We start from the raw sequence: 26849 nt of genomic DNA, 5'->3' as shown, positions 1-26849 counted from the left end.
TGACCTCGTGATCCACCCGCCTCGGCCTCCCAAAGTGCTGGGATTACAGGCTTGAGCCACCGCGCCCGGCCTCAGACTGTTTTTCAAAGCAGCTGCATCATGTTACACTTCAAACCAGAAGTGGATGAGGATTTTAATTTCTCTACATCTTCACCCACATTTATAACTGTCTGTCTTTCTAAATCATAGCTAAATTAGTAGGTGTGAAGTGACTATTTCATTGTGGTTTTCATTTGAAAATAAAACTTTTCATGTGTTGCTGGATTTGGATTGTCAGTGTCTGAAAAAAGAATCACATAGCTATGTTCACAAGAGATATTGGCCTGTAATTTTATTATTTTTGTGATGTGTTTAGAAAGCCACCAGATCTTGTGAGACTTATTCACTATCATGATAACAACACAGGAAAGACTTGCCTCCATGATTCAATTACCTTCCACCAGGTCCCTCCCACTGCACATGGGAATTATGGAATTACAATTCAAGATGAGATTTGGGTGGGGACACAGCCAAACCATATCAGCTACCCTGAGGAAAAATAACAAAACTGGAGGAATCACATTACCTGATTTCAAATTATATTGCAGAGCTACAGTAACCAAAACAACATGGTAGTGGCATAAAAACAGATACATAGATCAATGGAACGGAATAGAGAACCCAGAATTAAATCAATACACCTACAGTGAACTCATTTTTGACAAAGGTACCAAGAACAGAAATTGAGGAAAGGACAGTCTCTTCAATAAATGGTGCTGGGAAAACTGAAAACCCATATACAGAAGAATGAAACAAGACTCCAATGTCTCTCCACAAACAAACATCAGATCAAAGTGAATTTGAAAACTTAAGTATAAGATCTCAAACCATCAAGCTACTGAAAGAAAGCATTGGGGAAACTCTCCAAGACATTAGACTGGGCCAAGGTTTCTTGAGTAATACTCCATAAGCGCAGGCAATTAAAGCAAAAGTGGACAAATGGGATCACATCAAGTTAAAAAGCTTCTGCACAGCAAAGGAAACAACCAGCAAAGAGACAATCCTCAGAAGGGGAGAAAATATTGGCAAACTATCTATCTGACAGGAGATTAATAGCCAGAATAAACAAGCAGCTCAGACAACTATATAGGCAAAAATCTAATAATCCAATTTAAAATAGGCAAAAATACCAGATGCTCATGCCTCTAATCCCAAGCACTTTGGGAGGCCACGGCAGGTGGATCATGAGATCAGTAGTTCGAGACCAGCCTGGCCAATATGGTGAAACCCTGTCTTCGCTAAAAATACAAAAATTAGCCAGGCCCGATGGCATGCACCTGTATTCCCAGCTACTTGGGAAGTTGAAGGAGAAGAATTGCTTGAACCCGGAGGTAGAGGTTGCAGTGAGCAGAGATTGAGCCACTGCACTCCAGCTTGGGCAACAGAGCAGGGCTCTGTTTAAAAAAAGAAAAAAATAGGCAACAGATATGAATAGACATTTCTCAAATGAAGACCTACAAATAGCAAACAGATATATAAAGAGCTGCTCAACATCTCTGAACATCAGAGAAATACAAATCAAAACTTCAATGAGATATTATTTCACCCCAGTTAAAATAGCTTTTATCCAAAAGGAAGGCAACAAATGCTGGCAAGAATGTAGAGAAAAGGGAACCCTTATACACTTTTGGTGAGAATGTAAATTAGTACAAACACTATGGAGAAGAGTTTGGAGGTTTCTCAAAAGACTATCAAAAGATATTTACACTCTTGTGTTTACTGCAGCACTAATCACAATAGCCAAGATACAGGATCAACAAAAGTGTCCATCAACAGATAAATGGATAAAGAAAATGTGGTATATATGCACAATGGAGTACTATTCAGCCATAAAAAGTCATTTGAGATCCTGTCATTTGCAGCAACATGGATAAAACCTGAAATCATAGTTAAGTGAAACAAGCCAGGCACACAGGAAGACAAACTTTGCACATTCTCACTTATTTGCGGGTGGTAAAATTTAAAACAATTGAATTTACGAAGAGAGAGAAAGTAGAATAATGGTTATCAGAGGGTGAGGATAATAGTTGGGGGATAGTAGAGATGTTTAATGAGTACAACAATATAGTTAGACAGGATAAATAAAATCTAAATCTAGTATCTGATAGCACAGCACGGTGGCTACAGTAAACAATAATTCACTCTACATTTTAAAATAACAAAAATAATAAAAGTGGATTATTTGTAACACAAAGAAAGTATAAATATACGAGGCGATGGCTATCCCAATGACTCTGATGTGCTTATTATGCATTGTATGCCTGTATCAAAGTATCTCCTATACCCAATAAACATACATACCTACTATGTTCCCATAAAAATAAAAAATAAACAAGACTTTCTCCTTGATTTTTAACATTTTGACTAAGGTGAATCTAAGTGTGAAACTCCTTGTGTTTATCCTACTTGAGGTTTGTCAAGTTTCTTGAATCTTAGGCCATTTTTTATCATACACGTGATAAGCTATGGGTCATTTGTTCTTCAAAAACATTTTTTTGTTACTTCCTCTCTCTCTCTCACCTCTCTTTCTGACACTTCAATTACATTTATGTTGTTATGTTTCATATTTTCCCCATATCGCTGAGGCTCTGTTATTTGTTCTTTGTTATTTTTTTATTAGATTGAATAATTTCTGTTTTTCAACTGTAATGATTGTGCCATTTCAAATCTATTACTGAAACTATTTAGTGAATTTTTCTTTTCAGTTTATTGTAACTTTCAATTCTAGCATATCCACTAAAAACTCCCATTCTTCATTGGGGTTTTTCATTGTTGAGTCATTGTCATTATATTTTTCTTTCATTATGAATTTATTCATTTATTTTTTGTGGAGATGGGATCTTGCTATGTTGCCCTGTTCAGTCTTGAACTCCTGGGCTCAAGTGATCCTCCCACCTTGGCCTCCCAAAGTGCTGGGATTATAGGTGTGAGCAACTATGCCAAACCACTTCTATTGTTTAAACATGATTCTTTAATTTTGGACATTTGAATAATTAGTACTTGGAAGTCTTTGTCTGATAAATACAGTATACAAGACCAATTAGAGACAGTATCTATTTGTTATTTTTTTCTCCCTCTGGAGTTTGAGTCACAGTTTCCTGTTTCTTTGCATGCCTCAGTTTTTGTTGTTGTTAAAAACTGAGTATTTTAGATAATATACCACAACTTTGGATTCTGCCTTCTGTACCCCTACCCCTGCCTCCTGTGAGTTGTTCTTGCTACTTTGTTTTGTGTTAAAATAACTTGTTTAGGTTTAATCTTGGCTTGTGGTCCCTGAATTCTCTGCTTATTTCTTTTTAAATTCTGCTTTTATTTTGTTTTATTTTTATCCTGGGCTCTTGGAGGTCACCTATGTGTCTGCATAACTTAGTGGCTGGTCAATGATTGGTTAGAGGTTTGCTCAAACACCTTGCTATGGACTGCATGTTTGTGTTCCCTCCAAATTTATTGTTTAAAGTCCTAACTGTCAATGTGGTGGTATCCGTGGATCCCTTATAAATGTTATTAATAAGTGCCCTTATAAGAAGAGACATGAGAGATTTGTTTCTCTCTGTCTCCACTATGTGATGGTGGAATGAGAAGACACTCATCTGCAATTTAGGAAATAGGCCCCCATCAGATGCTGAATCTGCTGGTACTTTGATCTTAGATTTCCTAGCATCTGGAACTGTGAGAAATACAGTTTGTTGTTTAAACTACTTAGTCTATAGTATTCTATTACAGCAGCCTGAACTGACTAAGACACACCTAAACCCAGTAAATCTCCTATCCTCATAACCTGTGTGATGGCCATAAAGCACACTAAAAACTCAGGCAATTTATAGATTATCCCTGGATCTTCCATGCTCTCCAGAGCTTTCTTGCCTTGATACACAGTCACCCAATGAGCCAGGGATATTGCTTGGGCCCCCTCATTTCTCTTCTGCTAGATGTGCAGGCTCCTCCCAGTCTTATGTAATGTAAAATAATTACGGGAGTAACATCCTAGCACTTTTGCCATATAACATACTGAATCGTGGGATGGATATGTCATCTTTGTCATATTCTATTAGTTAGAAGCAAATTCCAGATGCTACTCACACTCAAGAGGAGGTTATTATGTAAGGGCATGAGTAGTATAAGGGAAGATTATCGAGTCACCTTTGGGTCCATCCACCAATAGAGAAAGTTAACTGGGGACCACAGTGTCTACATATTCTAGAGTAGAAGATAAAAAGGTATAAATTCAGAATCTTTTCAGAGGATTGTTGAATCTCCAAACTGCTTGGAGGAATTACCTATACTCTTTTAATTGTTCAGGAATGGTCTAGAGATGAGACTTTAGAAACTTTGGGCTTAATGACATAGAGGCTTATTGAATTAGGGAAAGAGAGGCATCATAAGATGCTGAAGTTTATCGTAAGTGGAAGGAAGAAGCAAAATACTTGTTGAAGGAATAGCGAGATGGGAGGAGAGCCCTGGCTTCTCAGAGTGTCTCTGTCAAACCTTCTTAGGCTATGACTCTGTGATCAATGATTTTGGTAAAATTAGCTTGTCAATTCATTGATGAATTTTTTGCATATTGAATCAACTGGGTTGAATGAACTGAGTTAACTAAATGTTTGGGGCATTATACAGACAACTTCAATTTGTGGCTGTTGATACTAATTGAAAAAAGACAATTGGGGAGGGGGCGTTTGAATGGGTTCTGGAGTGTCTCAGCATGTACTGGTATTTTGAATTAGATTCATCAGAACACGATTTATTACTTCGTAAATTACATATCCAGATAATTGGGGCATATTATTTTATCCACAAATCCTAGATGCTCTAACTAGTGCCTGGTATAAACATTTGAACTTGTCTTATTTACCTTTTTCATTAAGAACTTTCTTTGCAATAAAAAGTTTTCCCTAGTCCAGAAAATCTTTTGTTTGATCACTACACTAAAATGTAGATTTCAGACATTAGTGATCCAATTTAAGCTGAAATGACAAGAAATGAAAAAATACTTGGTTTTGGACAGATGGGTTTTTATTTTCAAGAGTGCCAATTGCCTGAAATAAAAGAAACTCAATTAAAAAGGCATAATTTTTCATGGATGTCCACAACATTGCAATGAAAATACTTTGAATATATTATAATCACAGCAACACTATTTGAAACCATGGCTTTTTTTTCTCAAAAGACTTTAATTTTGTTTAATCGTGAAAACAGGCATCAAGAGCTAAAACTTGAAATCTTCATGAAATATTTAAATAGCGATCTGCTGCATTCCACCTTACTTGCTTGGATTGTTAAATTTAAGAAGGAAATTAAATTTCTTGGGTGTTTCACTAAAGACACTAGTGACATGAAAACCATTTCACCCTTTGTCAGCCCCAGTCTGTCTTAATGTTACATTGGAATAGACTGTAGTCTGCTGAGAAGAAATTCAGAGCTGCTATTTCCTGTTGACAACTATACTTTTCTCATCCCAAAGTCCACATTCATTTCCCAGTGATAGAACTCAGAGCAAGGGCCGACATCCCTGATGAATGTTCTTAACTTCTGCATCTCTCCCAGTCAGACTCTTGGGGCCAAGCGAACTTCCTGAGTCTCAAGCAGAAGCCTCTACCTTGTCTGTAGCTTCACAAGAAGACGAAGGCTAGTTTATCATTAAGCACAGAAAGATTGTGGCTAACAAACCTGCAACTGTTGTTAATGTAAATAGGGGATCCTGCCAGCAGAGCAGGAGTCAAAACTATCTGTGATGGCCTATTTCATAAGACTGAGAGAGACAGGTTAGGTGGCAATCTTCCAGTAAGAAGTAAAAATAGCTGAATATGTATGAGTAGTAGATACTCCATGATACACAGGAGGCAGAATGAGTGCCAGTAGATGGAAGTTCCAAAGTGATGGATTTCGAATGAAGAGACACAAAATCATTTTTACACTTGGAGCAGTCCAATGATGGATGTGGCTGCCCAGAGGGGTAATTAGCTGCATTTTCAAGCAGAGGCTGCATCACCCTTTGTCAGGGACTAGCACTGTCTAATAGAAATATAATGTGAGTTGTATATATGATTTTAAATTGTCTAGTAGCAACATTAATACATTTAAAGAAACAGGTGAAATTAATTTTAATAATATATTTGATTTAACTCAATATATCCAAAAGACTTTTATTTTAAGATATATAATCAATATAGAACAATTCTGTGTGATATTTTATCTTTTTTTTTTGTATGAGGTTTTCCAAATGCAGTGGGTATTCTCTACTTAAAGCACTCTCAGTTGGACCTGCCACATGCCTTCTCTCTATGGTGGCTGTGACATTGGCCAGCACAGCTGTAGATGATGTTCCTACATTGTAAAGGATTGGTCCAGAGGACTTCAAAGTCCATGTCGATTAAGAATTCTAAGCTTCTAAGTAACTGAAAAATACTCACAAGTTAAGAGACTATGCAGACAGTAAAAACATTTTGATAAAGAAATAGTACTGATAAGAGAAACTCTCCTCAAACTGATTTAAGAAAAATAAAAGAGTGTGAGAGAGTTTATTGACTCATGTAATTGAAAAGTCCAAGGGTAGAGCTAGGTTGGACATAACTGGATCCTCTGCCTGCCTGTCTCTATCTGTGTGTGTCTCTCTTTTTTACAGCCCTGCTTTGGTCTCTTGTAGGTGCTCTCCATGAGGTGGTTACCAGCCTCTTCAGGTGTATGTCCTCCTAATTCAGCAGCCTTAGATGGGAGAATTTATCTTCAATAGTTGAGAGTCATTGAGTTGAGATGCAGGGACCAGTTTATCTCACATGACTATCCCTAAACCAACTATTAGATCCAAAGCAAGAAATATGCAGACTGACAATTCCTGAGTCTCATGTCCACTGTATATTCTCCAGAGGCTGGAGGATAGTGGGGTCAGCCCCACTCTAATAAGAACCCACCTTCACCATGCAGAGGGAGAGAGTTAACTAAAAGGCAATTGAGGTACTATTATAAAAAGTTAAGGGAATGGAAATTGGCAGGCAAAGACAATAGATGTCAACTGCTCCTTACTGGATTCCTTGCTCCCTATTCTTGTGGCCAAGCTGCAAGTTAACCTTAAGCTATAATGGAGAGTTTTCCTACATTCTGGCTACTGTGATGCTTGCTGGGGCGGGGGGCTTTTTCTGTCCCCAGGGGAGCCCACTCAAGCCCAAAGCAGGGCGTCCTGGAATGTCAAAGGTTTAATGTTTTTAGAAAGCCCTCAACTAAATAGGGATGGGATTTGGTGAACAAGTAAATACCCCAGCTTCTTTGCTCCTCAGTGAGGAATTTCTGAGCTGTATAGAACATACTCTGAATTGAGTGGGGAAATCCCCAGGGAATCGAGCCCTGTAACTCCTAGTGGATAATTTGCTCAATAATCTACCCTTTACTGGATTTTCTCCTTCCTTCCTTATTGGAAGCCAATTCTGAAGGTAATCTTTATCAGAATATCAAAATACAGAGGGGGTGTTTAGCAGACACCTGGAGGAGTCAGAGTACCTGGTTTCAGATCTCAGTTCTGCCACTTGTTAGGTGTGTGACACTGGGCAAGCCGAATAGTATTTTCTTGCCTTAGTTTTCTTATTTGTGGAAATAGGGTTAATAGTAACATTGCTAGGAACATCAAATGGTTAATAAAGCACTTAGAAAAAATGCCTGTGTATAATAGTTGTCAGATAATTTTTTTTTCTTCTGTGTTATTCTAATAACCAATAATCATCGGCATAGGTCTATGTCAACATAGACCTACCTGGTTTAGTGCTAGGCCAAAAGTAAGTCAATCATTGCTTGATGTTGATGACTGCATTGGAAATACAGCAAGCAAGAAAGATTCAAGTAACTTGCAAAGTAGTATCAAAACAATTCATAAATACTCTGAATTGATTTGATCAAATTTTGTGTTTTTCAAGTATATTTTAAAAATTATAATGGAATATTAGTTGAATGTTAACACTAATCTTATAGGAAGTCTTGTACTGAAGTGTAATATAAAATACTGTTTAATAGATGAAAAAATTTCATTTATGGTAATTATATATGCATACACACATAGAGACAGTTATATATTTACAATTTATATCTGATACATATTTACTTGAATATGCTTTAAAGCATTATTTTATTCAATTAAATCTAATAGAATCATCTGCATCATCAAGACAGATTTTGAGATTAAGTTAATATAATTAACTTCTTATATAAAAGGTATTAGATTTTTGTTGACTCATCTTTTCTTACAGCGTAGCTCCTATACAAATATAAATTCTGACTCAATAGTCAGCAAAGAAGATCAAAACTGAATTTACCACATCTGCTCAAGAAAGAAAGAAAGAATCAAAATGAGAGCACACTTCTAGATTAGGGGCAGGTAAATTCTGCTTAGGCAGGGCCTTTCCATTAATCTGAAAGTTAGAGGGGCTGAAGGAAGTACTAGCAGTTTGAGAAGGGGTTCCAGAATAAGAAAATGAAATCTTTTTGTGAATTGTACACTCATGCTCTGATTTCCCTATTTATTTTTCATCCAGTACCTGAGCATGACATAATTTCATATTCTCATGTAAGCATAGAAAAATCTTCCAAAGCCTCACCTAAAAAAGTTATCTGATAATTAGATTTTCCTTCTGATAATTAATTCCATTAATGAGAATGAGAATAGCTTTGTTTTCTTTGTTCAGTACCTGTAGGACACATAAATCTCATGATTTGAGGATTTTGACTTGTATAACATTGTCAGACAAAATTTGCCAATTGAGTCTTTACAACTCTAATATCTTTCCAAGGCATATATTTAAAAATACACAAACTTCAAGGCTGGGCAACGTAGTGAGACCCTGTATCTACAAAAAAATATAAGTATTGGCCAGGTTTATTGGCACACAGTTACAGTTCTAGCTCTCTAGGAAGGTAAGGCAGGAGGATTGCTTGAGCCCAGGAATTCAAGGCTGTAGTTACTCTGACCATGCCACTGCACTCCAGCCTGGGTAACGAAGTAAGACTCTGTCTCAAAAATACACTTATTTGTATATTGCTTTTCATTCTATGTACTGAAAAAGCATCCTCAGTAAGTATAGCAGTTTTGAGATACATCAGAACCAAGATTAATGCCCTCTTCCCAACACTGACCACAGGACCTTGAACAAAATACTTATTTTTTTTATGACCCAGTTTTTTCATATATAGAAATAATAAAGTCTACCTCACACTATTCTCAAGAAGATTCTGAAAAATAGTATTCCAAAGAAAGATACAAGGCACATAGCATATGTTCAGTAAAGGTTAGCTGATGGAGCAGGGGCGTTGCCATCTTGGACAAGCACTGCCATTTTAAAGTTCCCCTTGATCAAAAACCGCCTAAATCCAACCCAAAGGGCATCAGCATAACTATAAACCACAAATGACATCTGTGACCAAAAACATTCCAACCCTAAGATAAACCCCTCCCTAACCAGAGACATACCAGCCTCTAGAGATAACCTTCCCAATAGGAGAGATGTCAGCCCCAAGATAACCTTCTCTTTGGCCAGAGACATTACCACCCCACAATAAACTTCTCCACACAGAAACATTCCAAGCCTATGATATGTTTTCTTGCCCTGAACCCCTAAATGCTCTTAGTCTCTAAGAGAGAATTTTCCTGACTGAAATTGGCCAGAAGCCCTTCTCAGGTTTGTTCTCCCAAATAAACCTGTCTTTGACTGTTGAGCCACTTTTCATATTTCTTTCCTCTTTCTTTAACTTTTATGGTAGCTATGAATCTTCTTATAATCATTGGCTTTAAAATCTATTACAGACAAGCCTTACAACACAATTCCCTGTTTATTTGGATTAGTTTAGCTCATTAATGAAAAGTTTTGTGTATCCTGAAGATTTTAATTGTTCATGTTTTATTGTCTGTGGGACTTCCTGATTGTCTTTGCTACTAAGTAGTAATTGTGCATTGCAAATATTTTCTTGAATTTATATAAATCAATTTTAAATGAAAGAGCTGTTTACATTAATCAATTTAAATAAAGAATACCACTTCCCCATAGCTTTCTTGTTAGCAATTTTATTTTTAGTCAAATGTAAATGCTGATACCACACTAATTGCTTTAAGCCATTATGAAATGACAATCAATTATGAATCACTAGAGTAGCCAGGTTTCCCAATCTGAGAAGGCATACCTCCTGCTTCTAGAGGATGCTTCTTTTAGGCTATGTAAGTTTTTTGATAGAACTAGAAATATTTCTCTAATTACTGAAAATATTTAACAAAATCTATGTTTGTTCTGTACATTTTATTCAAGTTGAAAAGAGATAGAAGCTACCAGTGGAACAAAATCTCTGAACTCTTGTCATCTCAGTAAGCAGCAGTATCATCTACCTCATGGCTCAAATCCAAACCTAAGCCTCATCCTCTTTTTTCCTTTTCCTAACATACCACTTCCTCTCTTCCCGCAAGAACGGTTGTCTAGGTATTTGTATTTCTACTGGTACCACCCAAAGCCAAGCTACCATCTTCAGTCACATGGTCTACTGTGACAGCCTTGTTCTCTCCAATCCATTCTCTTGAGTAGTTCCAGAGTTGCTTTCCCAAATGCAGGTCACGCCATTCTTCTGGTTGAAATATGGTGACACCATCCCAATGTCTTAAACTAAATTGTATGTCACATCTTCTTTAACCTCTACTTACTTCTCTAATTTCATCTTTAGTCACTCTTTATTTGTTAAGCTCTACCCATGTGAATCTTTGTTTCCCTTGGAATATTCTTAGCACCAGCCTTTAAAGGACTTCATTTGTTTCTCAGCTCAAATGCTCCTTTTTTTTTTTTCTTTTGACAGAATTTTGCTCTTGTCAGCCAGCCTGGAGTGCAATGGCATGATCTTGGTCCACTGCACCCTCTGCCTCCCAGGTTCAAGCTATTTTCCTGCCTCAGCCTCCTGAGTAACTGGGATTACAGGTACCCACCACCACACCCAGCTAATTTTTATATTTTTAGTAGAGATGGGGTTTCACCACGTTGGCCAAGTTGGTCTTGAACTCCTGACCTTAGGTGATCTACCCACCTCGGTCAACCAAAGTGCTGGGATTACAGGCGTGAACTACGATGCCTAGCAATGCTACTTCCTAAGAGAAGTCTGCCTGGGAAACTCTGATAAATATTGACTAAACTAATTTGATTATTTACAATCATAATGTCTTTTATTGAGAGTAGATATTTAGAGAAGGTCAAGGGCCAAATTTTTCCTCTCCCACAACCTAGCTACCAGAAATCAAGCAAGTCTGAGTATAAACTCTGCCTTACACATACTGATGTTCATTAGCAAACAGCATAAAAACAGTCACAAAACCTAGTCTGCAAGCTTGATAATGTCCTAGCTCTATGTTCTTTTGAGCAATATGAAAAGCTGCTACTGACAATATTCCAGGAGAAGATGCAGGCATACTTTGAGTTGGAGTCAGGCAATGAAGTCCTCAAATATGTGAACAAAGCATAGGGCCAGCAGTTCACTGCCATCAGATGCTCTGTGCATGCAAAGTAGCTAGGAATGCCTGAAGAATATGTCCAGTCAATTTATATAACTTCAGATCCATTCATTTCACAAAGATAACATAGTTTCTAATACTCAGTGTACTAAGTAAACACTTCTTGATGTTGATCAGGAAGTAGATGCTAAAATCTTTTAGAAGCTGCCTATGGCATGTGGGCTTCAGTTTAGAGTCTTTCAACTGTGAACTGCCCTTCTGATTCAGATACTGTAAATGTGAACTGAGCCCGAGGGATCAACGCCTGCCCTCTCCCACCTCCCCAGGATATGCAGTAAACCCAGTATACATACACAGAACATTATTTAAAGTAAATTACAGAGCACATAACACACACTGTCATTCCTTCGCAGCACAGTTTTCCTTCTTCCATGTGACTTTGAGTCTCTACAATTAGTTCACTTAGTTTTGCCTCCCTATGCATAAATGTCTCATACGGTAGTAATTATGCAATATACATTGTGAGCCTATTATGTCCAAGGCAAAGTGCCAAGGGCCTTTGAGTTAAAAAAAAAAAAAAAGAAAAATTAAAAAAAAATCTTCTAGGACAAATCTACGAGAAGAAATAGGAAAAATAAATCAAAAGTAAGCAAGAGTAGGATGCAGTAGATGTAAAGTGCTAAGCAATACCTGACATTACCCATTCAGAGTCAAGTCCCCACCTTGCCGACAGGTGCAGAGGCTTCCTGTATCCCAGCATTGGTTAAGGTTCCTGATTGCCAGGATTAATTCTTTGACTCTCCTCCTTAAATTAGAATTAAACTATTTTATTATTTTTTATTATGTGATAGGTTAAATGAAATGACTAAAGTTTACCTCCCAATGACTTTCTAATCATTATTTCCCTCTTTCTGCAGCATTACTGCAATCTCCGTCATCACCCAGGCTCAAAAACTGAGTATTATCTTTGGGATTTTTCTTCCCATTGCTCTTATCCAGTTAATGACCATATTCTTTTGATTTGATCTCCATCCCATAAGTCTCTCTAGTTCCACATTCCTCATGCTATTCTATCTCAGGCCTTGATAACCCTTCGCCTATCTGCAGGGCTGTTCTGTCTCTAAATCTTCCCTGAACTCAAGTCTGCACCTTCTACAAAATTCATCTTCCTTAGGCACATTGCTAATCCTATTACTCCATTGATGAAGAGCATTCAATTGGTTTCTACCACTACTAAATTAAATAATGTTAAAATTTAGTAAGTTTTAACACTCAAGACAAATCCTCTATTTAGAGCTCCAGAACAACCTATCCCTGAAGGTGCTATATAATTAAATTAGTAAGGTTTCATATTGAATAAGTTTTCACCAAAAATCCATTTATATCAAAAACTAAAATTCAGACAATAATTTTGATGTGGTTATTATCTTTTACGGTAAAGAGAATGTAATTAAAAAATTACTTTGTGTTTTTATTATTTTATAGGCTATAGAAAGAAGAATGTGATTAACTATGTCTTTGATGATAACACCAGAGTGTTAGGGTTTGAGGAACCATTTGTGATTTGAGAATCTCCAGGGCCCATATACTAAGTGAAGAATCCCAAGTTTACTGTTTACTTCTGAATAATGCGGAGATACGAAATAAATCGTGTTCTCAATAATTCATATTGCGATTCTTGTGAATTCTTTTGGATAATTCTGTCTCTAAGTTTCCTTTCCCAGTCAGTCATTGCAATGAGGACTATTCTGACTGAAAGAGCAAGAGAGGGGATTTCATTATCTCAAGTAGGTAATGAGGTTTAAAAAATATATATGTACCTAAAATATGTTAAGAGCAAGAATGGTGTCAAGATTCATCATGTGTCCACTCTGTCAACCCAGCTGTTTTGCCCAGCTGCTCTGTGGATTCCTCTGCCTTTCATGGGAGTGCAGGCTGAACATTGTGTGTCCTTCACTCCTCTCGCCATCAGGGGACAAGTCTCAGTAATGTTTTTGGATCTATCCTTTGATTTATATTACCATTGATACCTCATAACTTTTCCTTAAACTTTTCCAGTATTTCCAAAAATGTTTCTTTTAGATGACTGTTTAGAAATGCAGTTATGCTTTTAATTATAAAAATATTTTTAAAGTTCAATTTTGAAGTAATTTCAGATGTACCAAAAATTTGAAAAAATAATACAACAAATTTTTGTATATCTTTCACCCATATTCTTCAAACGTTGGCATCTTATATAGCCACAGTATAATTATAAAAAACAGGAAATTAACATTGGCACAATACTGTTACCTAATCCACAGACCTTACACAACTTTCAACAGTTGTCTCGTTAATGTCCAATTTTTGGTCTAGGATTGCAAATTTTATTAGTTGTCATGTTTCCTTGGTTTCCTTTAAACCTGGCAGAGTCTCTCACTCTTTGTTTTCCATGAGCTTTTTTTTTTGTTTGTTTGTTTGTTAACAGCAGGATTTCTCAGGAATTTTAATATGTTAATTCACATAGTGAATCTCCAAAAAGTGATATAACATGATGCTAGTCAAACTTATGTCACTGTGAAGCCCTTCTTGAGGTTCAATTTCTGGGACAGGTATTTCTAGGATACTCTGTTTCTGCATATCTGATCCACCCTGCACATGCCGTTCAGAATAGCCTCCTTCCTTCAGGATTCTGTATATGTCACTTACCTGTTTACAAACGAAAACATAGCTCTTTATTTGACTTATTGCAAAGGCCCAAAGCCTTAACTTGACATGCAAGCCCCTTCATGATTATCCTCAACCTTTCTTTCCAGCTTTAAGCCACTACTTCTGTGCATAAACCCTTTGCTTAAGCCAAAATGCACTGCACTCCTTATTCCCCTGATTTCGTATTTTTAATTCTTTGCTAATGCTGTTTCTTCTGTATAGAATTCCTTTTCCTTTCTTCCCATCCAAAAGTAAACCCCTTAGGTGGACGTTAAATATCACAACTTTCCTGGACACTATTTCCTTCTATGAATTCTCATGGCACTGGGAAACTAAGTTTAGAACTCTATTTTCTATCCTAAGTTTTGGCACTTTGATTGCTGGCCTCATCTCCCCTAGTAGAATGGAAGGTACAGCAGGTAGGACCATGTCAGTTCAATCTTTTTCAGTTGATCTCCATCCTTGCATCCCCAAGCTCTCAGCACAGTGCTTTTACAGAGTAGGGGCTTCTGAGTATGTTTCTCTGAATGAATGAAACAGCCTGTTTTCATTTAGAAAAAATATGAAAAGTGATATAAAATTTTCTTAATGAAATTTATGCAAAATTTGGTAATTTCAAGAAAATGGAAATGTATTTGAATGAACTCTTGTTATTATGAAAAGCTACTTTTGTCAACCTAATAGTTACTTGAATCTAAGGCTAATGGTTAAACATCTGCCAACATCTGAATAACATTAAATTATCCTAAGTAAAACACCAATAAAATGAGGTTTCTTGCCTTTAATATTTCCATAAGCCCTCAGTCACAATGTTTGTCTTAATTATTAAAAAGATCTCAGATTTTCTATATTAATGGCTTTTGTGTTAGATATGATTTCTAATTAAGTTTTTCATTTCTGTGATGAAACAATATTTAAGTCCACCAAATGTCATAATGCACATTTGTCTTTAATAATCAATGTGTAGGACATTATTTGAAACTAGTATAGTGGTAATAATTTATGAAGACCCACAAACATGTCTGTCTGGGGTAATCACGAGCATCAGGGCTCAAGAGACTGAATTCTGTTGTTTAGCGATGGCATGGAATTTGTGACTGGGGTAACTGATTGACATACAGAAAAAAAAACTAATCATATGCATACTGTTATGAAGAATGTTATGGTATAAGAGGAATATAAGCTCTAAATGTTCATATGCTTTAAACTGTTAAAAGCCACAGATGCTGTGGACAAATGATAGATAACCATAATGTTAGATTTATATAAAACCAGATATCTGTGTAAGGGCTGTCAGTTGCTATCTATAACCCAGATGTTTCCAGAAGATGGACATCTGATATTACATAAATCAAATATACAGTGGGTTGCCTAAATTCCTCTTAGAATTTATCAATGGGAAGGTGAAGGCTATCTAAATTTAAATTTTAGTTCTGAAAATTCTGCTAAATATTGTACATACGTCTGTGACAGGCACAGATATTAAAAGTAAACATATGATAGAATATTATTCAGCCATAAAAAAGGAAGTTCTGATACATGCTACATGGATGAATCTTCTTAAAAATATGTGCTAAGTAAAAGAAGTCAAACTCAAAAGGCCACATTATGTGGTTTCATTTATATGACCTATCCAGTGCAGGTAAGTCTATAGAGACAGAAATTAGAGCAGTAGTTGCTTAGAGCTGGGGAGGAAGAAGGCATAGGTTGTGGTAGTTAAGGGGTGGTGCTTTCTTTCCAAGATGATGACTACGTCTTAAAATTGACCATGGTGATGGTTGCACATATCAGTGAATAGAATGAAAACTATTAAATTTACACTTTAAAATGATGAATTGCATGGTATGTTAATTATATTTCCATAAGTCTGAAAATAATGTATGCACATTTCACCAAGAGAGTGTACTGCATAGACACGAATACAGAGAAAGAAATGACTTAAAATCACAGCTCACTGAATGGACAGTTCCAAAGCCAAACAATTTGACCAGGTGTACCCTGGCTTCTGAACACAAATGTTTGTGCCAAAGCCCTTTGAATGTTTTTGGCATTGAAATTCTTCTCACACAGCCATAAACTCCTCTCAATATTGTGATGATTCAATAAATGATTCCTTGGGTGAGTATAACTTCAGATAAACTGTTGCTTTATTTTTCTGAGGATGGAGCAGAGTACAGAGACCAGAGGTGGTGTATGGGTAGCAACTCAACCTAAATCTTTCATAGTTCTATCTAGCTCATAGAAACAGCTCAAAATTTGGTATGGGCAGAAGCTATCCATTTTATATAAAAATATATTTTTCTGGGAAAAGGGTAGTTCTGGGAGGCATTTGGGACAGGAGAGGTTGGTCATAATTTCTTTCCTCTTACCAGCCCCCGGAAAGTCCTAGCAGGCAAACAAAGAAGAGGAAGAAAAAAAAAGAGTCTATTATATTTAGCATTTGATAAATGTTGAAATAATCCATTAAAAACAACAACAACCAGAAAGGCTGTTCTGTTGAGAGATGCTTTCAAGAGTGAAAGGAAACATTTTTAACTATTTGCAAATCTTTTAACTAGCAGACATAATCATACTTTCATTTTTACTTTCTAATAGTGGAGCTGCAATTAAATCCCATCAGTCCAACAGGAGCTTTTCATAGCTTTACAAGTCTGACAAAGTTTACCCCTGAACTCTGCAAGGTGGTGCAAGGAGAAGTTCTCTTTTCTCACCTGGTGAGAAATTGTCTGCCTGGGTTCGAGGTCCACCTTCACTCACAAGCTGTAGGACCTTGGGCACATTTTTTAACTTCTCCATATATCTCAGCTTTCACACCTGTAAAATGACTACTAACACCACCCTCATGGGTCATTTTGAGAATTAAGTGAGTTCATATTTGAAAAGCATAGAGAGAAGCTCCAAGATCATACTGAATAAATAAATGCATATGTTAACAAAAAAATTAAAAAATACTTTTAACTATATTTACACTTTTGGAGAGGTACAATTAAATGTAATTGGGACGTATTTCAAAATTTCAGTTTCACTTATGTTTTGACTTACAATCTTACACTTTGTGAGCATGTTGCTGAAGCAGCAATAGTATTGTCTGCTCTGTCACTGTGCAATTTACTCCATAAACAGATGAATAGATAGCTATGCAACCTTTGGGGAACAGAGATTCAACAGGACACCTTGTGGTCTAATGTCACTTTTTTCGCTTCTCTGTTGAGTTTTAATTTATCTTTAAGCTGAATGTGTCTGATATGAAGGGCAGAGGACAGTGATGAATGTTGACGTGAACAGAGAGATATAATACAAAAGACATAGGGATGATGGAAAACCAATTCTCATAGGACCCTAGCTCCGACCATGGTGGCCACCACCAAAGATGTTAAAGAATGAGATCTGTCACCCATTAGATATGAGGGAGAAGATATTGACAATGAGGATTCAAGACCATATATGTGTAAAATTAGCTGCAAAGAGAAATCAATAAGGTGAGTTTTAAAAATCTTTTCCAAGTTTACAGATTAGGATTTTTCTCTAGTTATAAAAGTAAGCTCCATTATGTGTGTGTGTGTATGTGTCTACTAATCAACATGAGCATATGAATCCATGTTTGCCAGTAAATAACTAACACTGAAAATTAAAAAGGGCCTTAAATTGCATATTGTTATTATTGACTTATTAACCCCAGAACTGGGCAGTCCACTGAAATGAAATATTTTGTAGTCACTAAGATTTATGAGTGCCTCTAAATGATCAAATAAATATTATGAGATTTAGGATTGGTTGATAAAGCAACTATAATATCTCTTCTGCTATTCTATACAAACCAAATCTACAAATATGATAATTAAACTGTGTTATTTAAAATATCATACAATGTGCAAAAACATTTTTTTGGGAAGGCATTCTGCATCTTTTTGTATCTAAACTTTCTGCCTGGATTACCTACTTGAATCATAAAAAACCTTTTCATGTTTTATATATGGTCTTAAAAGTTTATATAGTTATTGCTTTCTATTCATCAAGTTTGTGTACTATAAATTGTTATGCCATGTCTTTAATTGAATATATTTATGCATATCCAGATTTGCTATTATAAATAACATTGAAATAAATATAATGGAGGTAGTCGTTTTCTTCTGTTGAATCATTTTCTTAGAAGAAAGTCCATTGAGTGGGATTACAGGACCAAAAGGTATGGGCATTTTAATAGTCTTTGAGGCTAAAACTACCTCTACCAATAAGTGAATTACAAGTCTATGTAATATTATCTTTAAAAATTGCTAAATTAGTGAAAGTGATTTTTCAAAGTTAACTCGCATGCATCAGGTTACTATCAATAATTATATTTTATGCCACATTGTTTACAATTTGTATGTTCTTTCCTTGTGTGAACACATATGTTCATATTGTTCATTGAATTAATTACTAAATTTTCGTTGTTTTAGTACTAATTTAAATGAACTCATCGTGTATTATGAATAATGACCCTCTCCTTGCCACATGTGATACAAATACTAAAGTTGCTTTTTAATTTCAGTTTTGTAAGCTTTCATGTTTCAGATGTTCGGGTGCTAAATGAGTAAAATACAGCACTGTAGAATGACATTAATTGGTAATAGAGATTCTTTCAAGCAGAAATATTTTATTCATATTCTCTAGCAGAAAAAGGAAATGCTATACTTGTGTGTGTGTGTGTGTGTGTGTGTGTGTGTGTTCTCTTTAAATCTGTAGTATTAAAGTCTCAGAGTAAGAATGTTGATTTAAAAATATCTAAACTATAGTGCTCAAAATTTAACTAGACCTAGTTTTTAATTTTCATCAGAAATTGTTTTGAAACCCCCCTTACTGGAAGCAAAACAACTAATTCAGTCTAAACTTGTTAAAATAACTCTTGAAATGAAGAACATGTGGAAGAACAAACTCAAAGAGTTGCCACCTTGGAGCAGATTGACTATCCCTTTTCCTGTAGCTAGGTATCCTCACCAATCCAAACAAATAGCGTCTGCATCAGAAATAATTTGACGTCATGTTTTCTGGATAGTTTTTTATCAAATGGTATAAAATAAAATCAAGACATAGCCTCATTAAATTATTTTCAATTTAAAAAATTACATACTTTGGAGTTCTGTATCTAAAATCCAGAAAATATATGTAACAATTTACTCAGTAACTACGAAAGAGTGGCTGCTGTGAGCTCAGTACAGCCCTAGGTAATAGGGATATGGGATAAAGTGCAGCTTTTAGGAGCATACTACTAGCTACTGGCAGGCTACTGAAATCTTTGTTCCACTTTATTCCTTTGTGATAATTCTGAGATTTTTTTTCACAAAAATATGAGAATATATTCAGCCCACCAAATATTGTGGGGCATAGATAGAAAAGAATTCTGGGAAACCAGATTGAGGAAAATACATACATATTAAGTATAAGTTCAGCTCTCCTAATAGGGATTTATGATTGCTGTGTCCTATGAAAATCCCAGGAATTATGTACTCATGCAGGGAACGGGTGTCAGGTGTGGAATTAAAGAACTGAGAATTCTGTAGATGGAGTGCCACCAGAATGGAACACTTTGGCCTTCAAAAGAAGGACCAGTCTAATTAGGATAAGGATAAGCACAGAGCAATGTAATAATAACATTAGTAATAGCAATACAAAACTAGTATTTATTGAGTGCTTCTGTGCTATGCACTGCACAGAACATTTTACTGACATTTTCTTAACTTCCCAGATGAAGCACAGCTTCACTCTGGCTCCTACATCTTCTCCACGCATTCATCCCTGCTGGTTTTTTTCAGTAGGTTCCTTTTGTGTTCACCCATTTCAGACTTTGCAGTATCTTGTTTGTTGATCATTTATTCATTCAAGAAATATTTATGTGCCATCATTGTGCTACCTACTGAAACCACAGACATGAACAAGTGAAAAAAGAACACAATTCTATCCTGCAAAGAGCTTTTCTTCCAGTAGATAGAACAGAAACTCGATGATTATTGTGCACTCAGGTGTCAGGGCAGCGGTACAGCCTGAGTGAGTAAGGACCAGGAAATGCTCTCAGTAACACACACACACACACACACACACACACACACACACACACACAGAGAAACACACACACACAGGTTTTTAGTATAATACAGTGTATAATAGTTATATGATTATAATATGTAACACATACTGTCTATATATTATACTAGCTATATTATATATACACATATATACATAGGTTATATATACATCTGAAGTTATTTTCATATTTGCACAGAGTTAACAGTGCAAATGTCCATCAATATATGTAATAGGAGAGTATTAAAGAAACAACGATACATTGAGTGCTGATATGGAAATAGCTACAAAATAAATAATAATAAAAGGAAAGGCTCAGAAGAGTGCATATCATATGCTAGCTTGTGTGGGAGCAGATAAGAATATATAGTCACATTTTCTTACATTTGCATAAAGGCATTTTGGACTCATAGGCACACACACAAAAAAGAGTAAAACAGGGTGCCTGTCAGAAAGCAGACGGGAGAACCAGCCATATGGGGCCCAAATGCCGGGCAGAGGTTTTATTGTACATTTTTATGTTTTCAAACCAACTAAATGTATTAACTATTTAAAAAAATTAAATGACCATATCCTGAGGTGTTTTTGGGAAAGAAGTCTGCTAAGGGCCAGGTGGATGAGGAGCCCAGCTGGAGTAGGAGGGAGAAGGGACTTGAGGGATAAACCATTCCATGCAGGCCGCTGCCTGAGGAAGACGCGGGAAAGGGTTCTTTTGCACGATGCCAGGAGGGGAGGGTGGGAGTCAGGCCGGTGCGGGTTGTGAGGATCTCCCTTGCACAGTAGGGAATTCCGATTTCACCCTGAACGCGATGAGTGTCACTGAAGGGTGAGCGGAAGGAACATGACTGATTAGATTTGCGCTTTGTGGTCATCTTACAGGGAGGAGGCATGCATGAGGTGTAGGGCAAAACTCGGTAGGGAAGATTATTTAGGAGGTTACTGGGCAGCTTCAGGTAAGAAGTGCTGAGCATATGAGCAGAGACGGGCAGTGGGCACTGAGCGGGGCACTCATCACCCCTCCGCCGGATTCTGCTTGTCTTTGACTTCTCCCCTCCAGCATGGATTGCATTTTCCTGCTCCCTCCAGTACCGTGCGCAACCTTCCTATGGATTCCCCGCGGATCTTCAACTTGGTGTTGCCGACAATTCACAGGAACTCTGCTTTAGGATTTGGTGACTTTAGGGCAACAAGAACCTTTTCTGGGCCTAGCACTTTCCCTCTCCTCAGCCTGAGCGCCTGGGGAAGGGAGGAAGCAGGTGGCATCTCCAGGTCCCCCCGCCGTGGCGCAGGGACGGAGGGGCTGGCGAGAGCTGGGGGCCTCTGCGCCCGGGCACAGGCGGTTGGGAGCAGGGATGATCCCTGAGCCTGGAGCGACAGCCTCATAGGAGAACCCTGACCTTTCTGAGTTCAGTTATTGTATTCATTCCCTTAAGCATATACACAGTCTGTGGAATGCTTATGACCGAGGTGATTTTTCTTCCAGTTCCAAGTTCCACTCACACGGGGCCCTTGCTCAAGCCACACTCACAGAGGAGCTGTGTCCGTGGGCAAAACACTGAAATACTTCCTTCTCATTCGGTGGAAAGCCACTCCCCAAAATCACCTTCCTGGCCACATTCGTCGGTCCCTTCCCTAGGTTATTCTAGACATTTCTATGTTCCCAGTAATTAAAGGGTAACCCCCTCCAGCAGAGACACCGAGCCCCTGCCCCCCTTCCCCAAGTTACCCCTCAATTTACTTGGTTGACCACACCGCTCCAGATGTTAAATATTGTGACCATCACCCCTGATTTTGAGGAAGAAAGTAAACATTTCAGCACATATTGGCCAACAAGAAGGATTCTCCTAAATCAAATGTTTAAAAAGCACAATTCTGGCCGGGCGCAGTGGCTCACACCTGTAATCCCAGCACTTTGGCAGGCCGGGGTCAGGAGTTTGAGACCAGCCTGGCCAAATGGTGTAACCCCTCCTCTATTAAAAATACAAAAAATTAGCTGGACATGGTGGCCTGAGCCTGTAGTCCTAGCCATTCGGGAGGCTGAGGCAGGGGAATCACTTGAACCCGGGAGGCAGAGGTTGCAATGAGCCAAAATCGTGCCATTGCATTCCAGCCTGGGCAACAAGAACGAAACTGTCTCAAAACACAAAACAAAACAAGAACAACAACAAAACAACAATTCTAATAATTGTAAATGTAACCTCATAAAATAAGTGACAAATAGAAGAAATTCATTCAAAAATCAATGACACCACTAACACATAATTGGATAGTTGTGAAACAATTTCATGATATATTTTAATATGAAAGCCTAAAATATTAAAAATTTTGCCTTGCAGGTGTGTTACACAAGAAAAGTAAGGGAGCAGCAACTAATCTTTTTTTTCAAAGGCTGAACAGTATAGAGCTATGTGTGCAGGGTGGTAGCTTTGAATGCTTACTAAAATGTGGATAAATTCATTTATAAGCGACAAGTGCTTTTAGGTGGCAACACCTACAATTTATTTAGAATGCCCTTTAGGGAATGTTTTTATGTGACAGTCCAGCTCCTTATCAAATAAATAGTTGCTGTTCCTTCGAACTGGAGTTACTACGGGGAAATGGCTTTTGGATTCCACAGTGTTCTGCTGTATTATAAAGGACTGGCCATGCCATCACTGCACAAAATGGTTTAGCAATTTGCTACAATATTTTTTAAAGGAGAGTAATCTGTTCACATATGAAAGATTTTAGAAAAATATTTCATTATTTAAGATGACTAATAAAAACTGTTAGTGTCTAGCATAGAGTAACAGAGTTATTTTATAACTTAAAACAGCCTACACATTTTTAAAAAGAAAATTTGCCCCTGCATCGTTTCACGACAAAAATTTAAACATATGTATTTTGCCACAATTTTATATGTAATGGCTACATTAAAGATCAGAGAATAAGGAATGACTGATAAGCATATATTGATGAGTGACTATATATTTATACCTGTAAATATAATTGTAGAAACCTAGAATGATGAGATTTTTTATTACATGTCTGAAAGGAAATTCCTTGCCATCAAGGTGCAATCCGTGTTTTTTGAGTTTAGTGTCAAATTTGTCTTTCTTTGAACGAGAACCCTAAAAGATCTTTGATTTTTGTTTTATTCAGATCTTTATTCTTTCTAGAAGATTGTACTTCAAACATGCTCTAAAACATTTTTTTAAAACATGAGACATGCAAATTAAAGAACAGTAACTAGTAGATTGAGTAAATGAGGTAGACTACTACATTGGTGGCTCTAAAAGAGCCACGCCTTCTTGTCTTCTCACCTTTTGATAGCCTCCTCTCACAATGACTACAGGCTGGGTCATAGATTTGCTGTAGCCAATGAAACAATAGCAAGTGTTACTCGAGTAGAAGCTTGATAAATGCTCTCGTGGTGGCTTCTCCTTTTATTACTCAGCTACCTTGTTGCTTGAGAAACTGTCTATATTTTTTTTTGCAGAAGGAGAAGCCATGGGCATGTGCAGGAGAATGGGGTCAACAGTCAGCACCAGAAATGTGAGTGAGGCCTCTTTGGACATTCTAGTCCTAGCAGAGCGGCAGATTGACAGCCTCACATCAGTGACCCTAGCCAATACTGTGTGGAGTTTTGAGTGACCTTATCTAATACCACATAAAACAGAAGAACTATCTGGCCAAGATGTGCCCAAATTCCTAATGCACAGAACTCCAAGCAATAAATTAATATTGTTTTATATAATTGTATTTTGGAGTGGTTTGTTATATAGCAGTAGATAATCAATACAGTAAGTGATAGCAAAGATTTTTCAAAGATTCTTCTAGAATCAATTCCAAGCTACCTTCTTTATTGACATATCACTCATATTTCTGTTATCTATTTATTTACTATTGAGTCTGTGTCTGTTATTCCTACTAAGCTAACCAGTGAACAGAACTGAGATAGCTGGTTTATGTAAAAAGCAGCTTGAGAATGTCTTTATTGAATATTGACTCAAACTACATGGTAAGTCCTTTTTAGGTCTCAAAGGAAGATTCTTGATTATGCTACACATCCTTAAATTAATTCCACTCCTTATTGTGATCAAACTGTGAGTGGGGCAGCCTAGTGGAAGAAAATTACTTTTAAGGAATCCCTGGCACACAAACCTTCTGTGGACTAATTACATCATTTCCTTCTTGTTTCTGTATACAGAATTGTATTCCAATGCCAGATTTTAGGCACTAAAATGCAAAGAGTCTCTGGTGGGATTCATTTTTTAAGAAATAAATATTTGAAATGTAACGTTTATTAGACAGAATAAGCCATTGGCTCTCATCCTTCTTTTTCTGAAATTGAGGTGCATTAGTAGGAGAAGGCATTAGCAGAAGAGCCTGAGGTAGCTAAGAGAAAAGGCACCACTTCTGGTGAATGGTGATACAATTTCATTGAATGGTGTGAATTGTATCTCAAGTTAGAAATGCTTCTAAAAGACATAGGCATAGGCAAGGACTTCATGACTAAAACACCAAAAGCAATGGCAATAAAAGCCATGATAGACAAATGGGATCTAATTAAACTACAGAGCTTCTGTACAGCAAAAGAAACAATCATTAGAACAAATTGGCAACCAACAGAATAGGAAAAAATTTTTGCAATCTACTCATTTGACAAAGGACTAATATTTAGAATCTACAAAGAACTAAAACAGATATACAAGAAAGAAAACAACCAACCACATTCAAAAGTGGGCAAAGGATATGAATAGACACTTTTCAAAAGAAGACATATATGAGGTCAACAAACATATGAAAAAAATGCTCATCATCACTGGTCATTAGATAAATGCAAATCAAACCCACACTGAGATATCAGCTCATGCCAATTAGAATGGCGATCATTAAAAAATCTGGAGACAACAGATGCTGGAGAGGATGTGGAGAAATAGGAACACTCTTAACAGTTGCTGAGAGTGTAAATTAGTTCAACCATTGTGGAAGACAGTGTGGCGATTTCTCAAGGATCTAGAAATAGAAATTCCATTTGACCCAGCAATCCCATTACTGGGTATATACCCAAAGAACTACAAATCATTCTACTATAAAGACACATGCACACGTATGTTCATTGCAGCCCTGTGTACAATAGCAAAGACCTGGAACCAACCCAAATGCCCATCAGTGATAGACTGGACAAAGAAAATGTGGTACATATACACCATGGAATACTATGCAGCCAGTCATAAAAAGCAATGAGTTCGTGTCCTTTGTAGGAACTTGGATGAATCTGGAAACCATCATTCTCAGCAAACTGACACAAGAACAGAAAGCCAAACACTGTATGTTCTCACACATAGGTGGGTGTTTGACAATGAGAACACGCGAACTCAGAGAGAGGAGCATCACACACTGGGGGCAGTTGGGGTGGGTAGGGGAGAGACAGCAGGGGGTGGGGAGGGTTGGGGTGGGGAGGGATAACATAGGGAGAAATGCCAGATATAGTATGCACCTAAAGTAAAATAAATAAATTAAAAAAAAAAAGAAAGAAAAAGAAATCCTTCTAAAAACAAAATGTCTAGGTATCAAGAGAAAAAAGGTGTAACCTGCCATCAGGTATACTAGTGGTACCAAAATTGCTGCTATTTCTGTTGTTGAAAAGATGTTCTCTGTTTGTTTATCTGTGGCACTGTCTACCAGGGAGGTGTGGAGGAAAAAACGCCAATAAAGAAGAGTTCTGATCAGAAAATGACACAAAATTGACACTTACAGAGAGTAGTATTTGGACGGCACTGTGGATGACCTCCAGGTACTGGAAGTCAATGATGCAGCCTGTGACAGAGACGTACGTGTAATCGTCCATCATGCCATGGGCTGAGGGAGGCAGCACTCTTCTGACACAGCCAGGCCCATGTTCTCTCCACCATGACCGATGGACAGAGATATTGAATGTCATTAGATCGGTGTCCTAGGTGGGTAGGAGACAAAAGAGCAAAATGAGACAATTGTATTACAACACATCTTTGACTTTGACATTAGGAAGAATTCAGGGTGGATGAAATTGCTACAATGATTTCAATTTCACATGAAAAGTAACAAAAGACAAAGCCTTAAGTGGCTGCATGTATTATATGCCTAAACTATTGGGTTGTGATTATTCAAGGTGGAGATATAATCCTTCAATTAATATTAACATTTTAAGGGTAATACACCTTAAACAAAATCCAGAGATGAGATCTTCCATATACTTTTATTTAAAAATAATTTCTACCTGGAAACTTTTTGGCTGCATTTTCTTGTTGCTACATCATAATGAATATCACTAACATGGGCAATATATTGTTGAATGCTTTATGGCATGGTAGATGTTGTTCTAAGTGAATTTTACATATTATATTCTTGAATGTTCATGTAAGTATTTTTATTATCAACCTAATTTATAGCAGGCCGAATAATTTTCTCCACCAATGGTACTTAGCTTCTATTCCCCGGAGCTTGTGAAGTTTACCTTACAGGGCAATAAAAGGACTGTGCAGATGTGATTGAATTAAGGGTCATGAGATGGGGAGATTATCATGAATTATCTGAGCGTACCTTAAAAGAAATCGTGTGTATTCTTTTTTTTTTTTTTTTT

General features: G+C 37.0%; 1 protein-coding gene across 2 annotated transcripts in view; it reads right to left on the bottom strand.

Moving 5' to 3' along the window:
- The window catches only part of NKAIN3 (sodium/potassium transporting ATPase interacting 3), a 652954-nt gene that overhangs the window by 149368 nt on the left and 476737 nt on the right, over positions 1 to 26849 (bottom strand). For both annotated transcript variants that reach the window (XM_017507350.2, XM_017507352.2), the window contains exon 4: positions 25986 to 26183. In XM_017507350.2, coding sequence (XP_017362839.1) covers positions 25986 to 26183 — 198 coding nt within the window. The remainder of the gene's footprint in view (positions 1 to 25985; positions 26184 to 26849) is intronic.

Source organism: Cebus imitator, unplaced genomic scaffold (assembly GCF_001604975.1).
Source record: "Cebus imitator isolate Cc_AM_T3 unplaced genomic scaffold, Cebus_imitator-1.0 Scaffold373, whole genome shotgun sequence".
Classification (NCBI taxonomy): domain Eukaryota; kingdom Metazoa; phylum Chordata; class Mammalia; order Primates; family Cebidae; genus Cebus; species Cebus imitator.
This window is presented reverse-complemented; position numbering and strand designations above follow the sequence as displayed.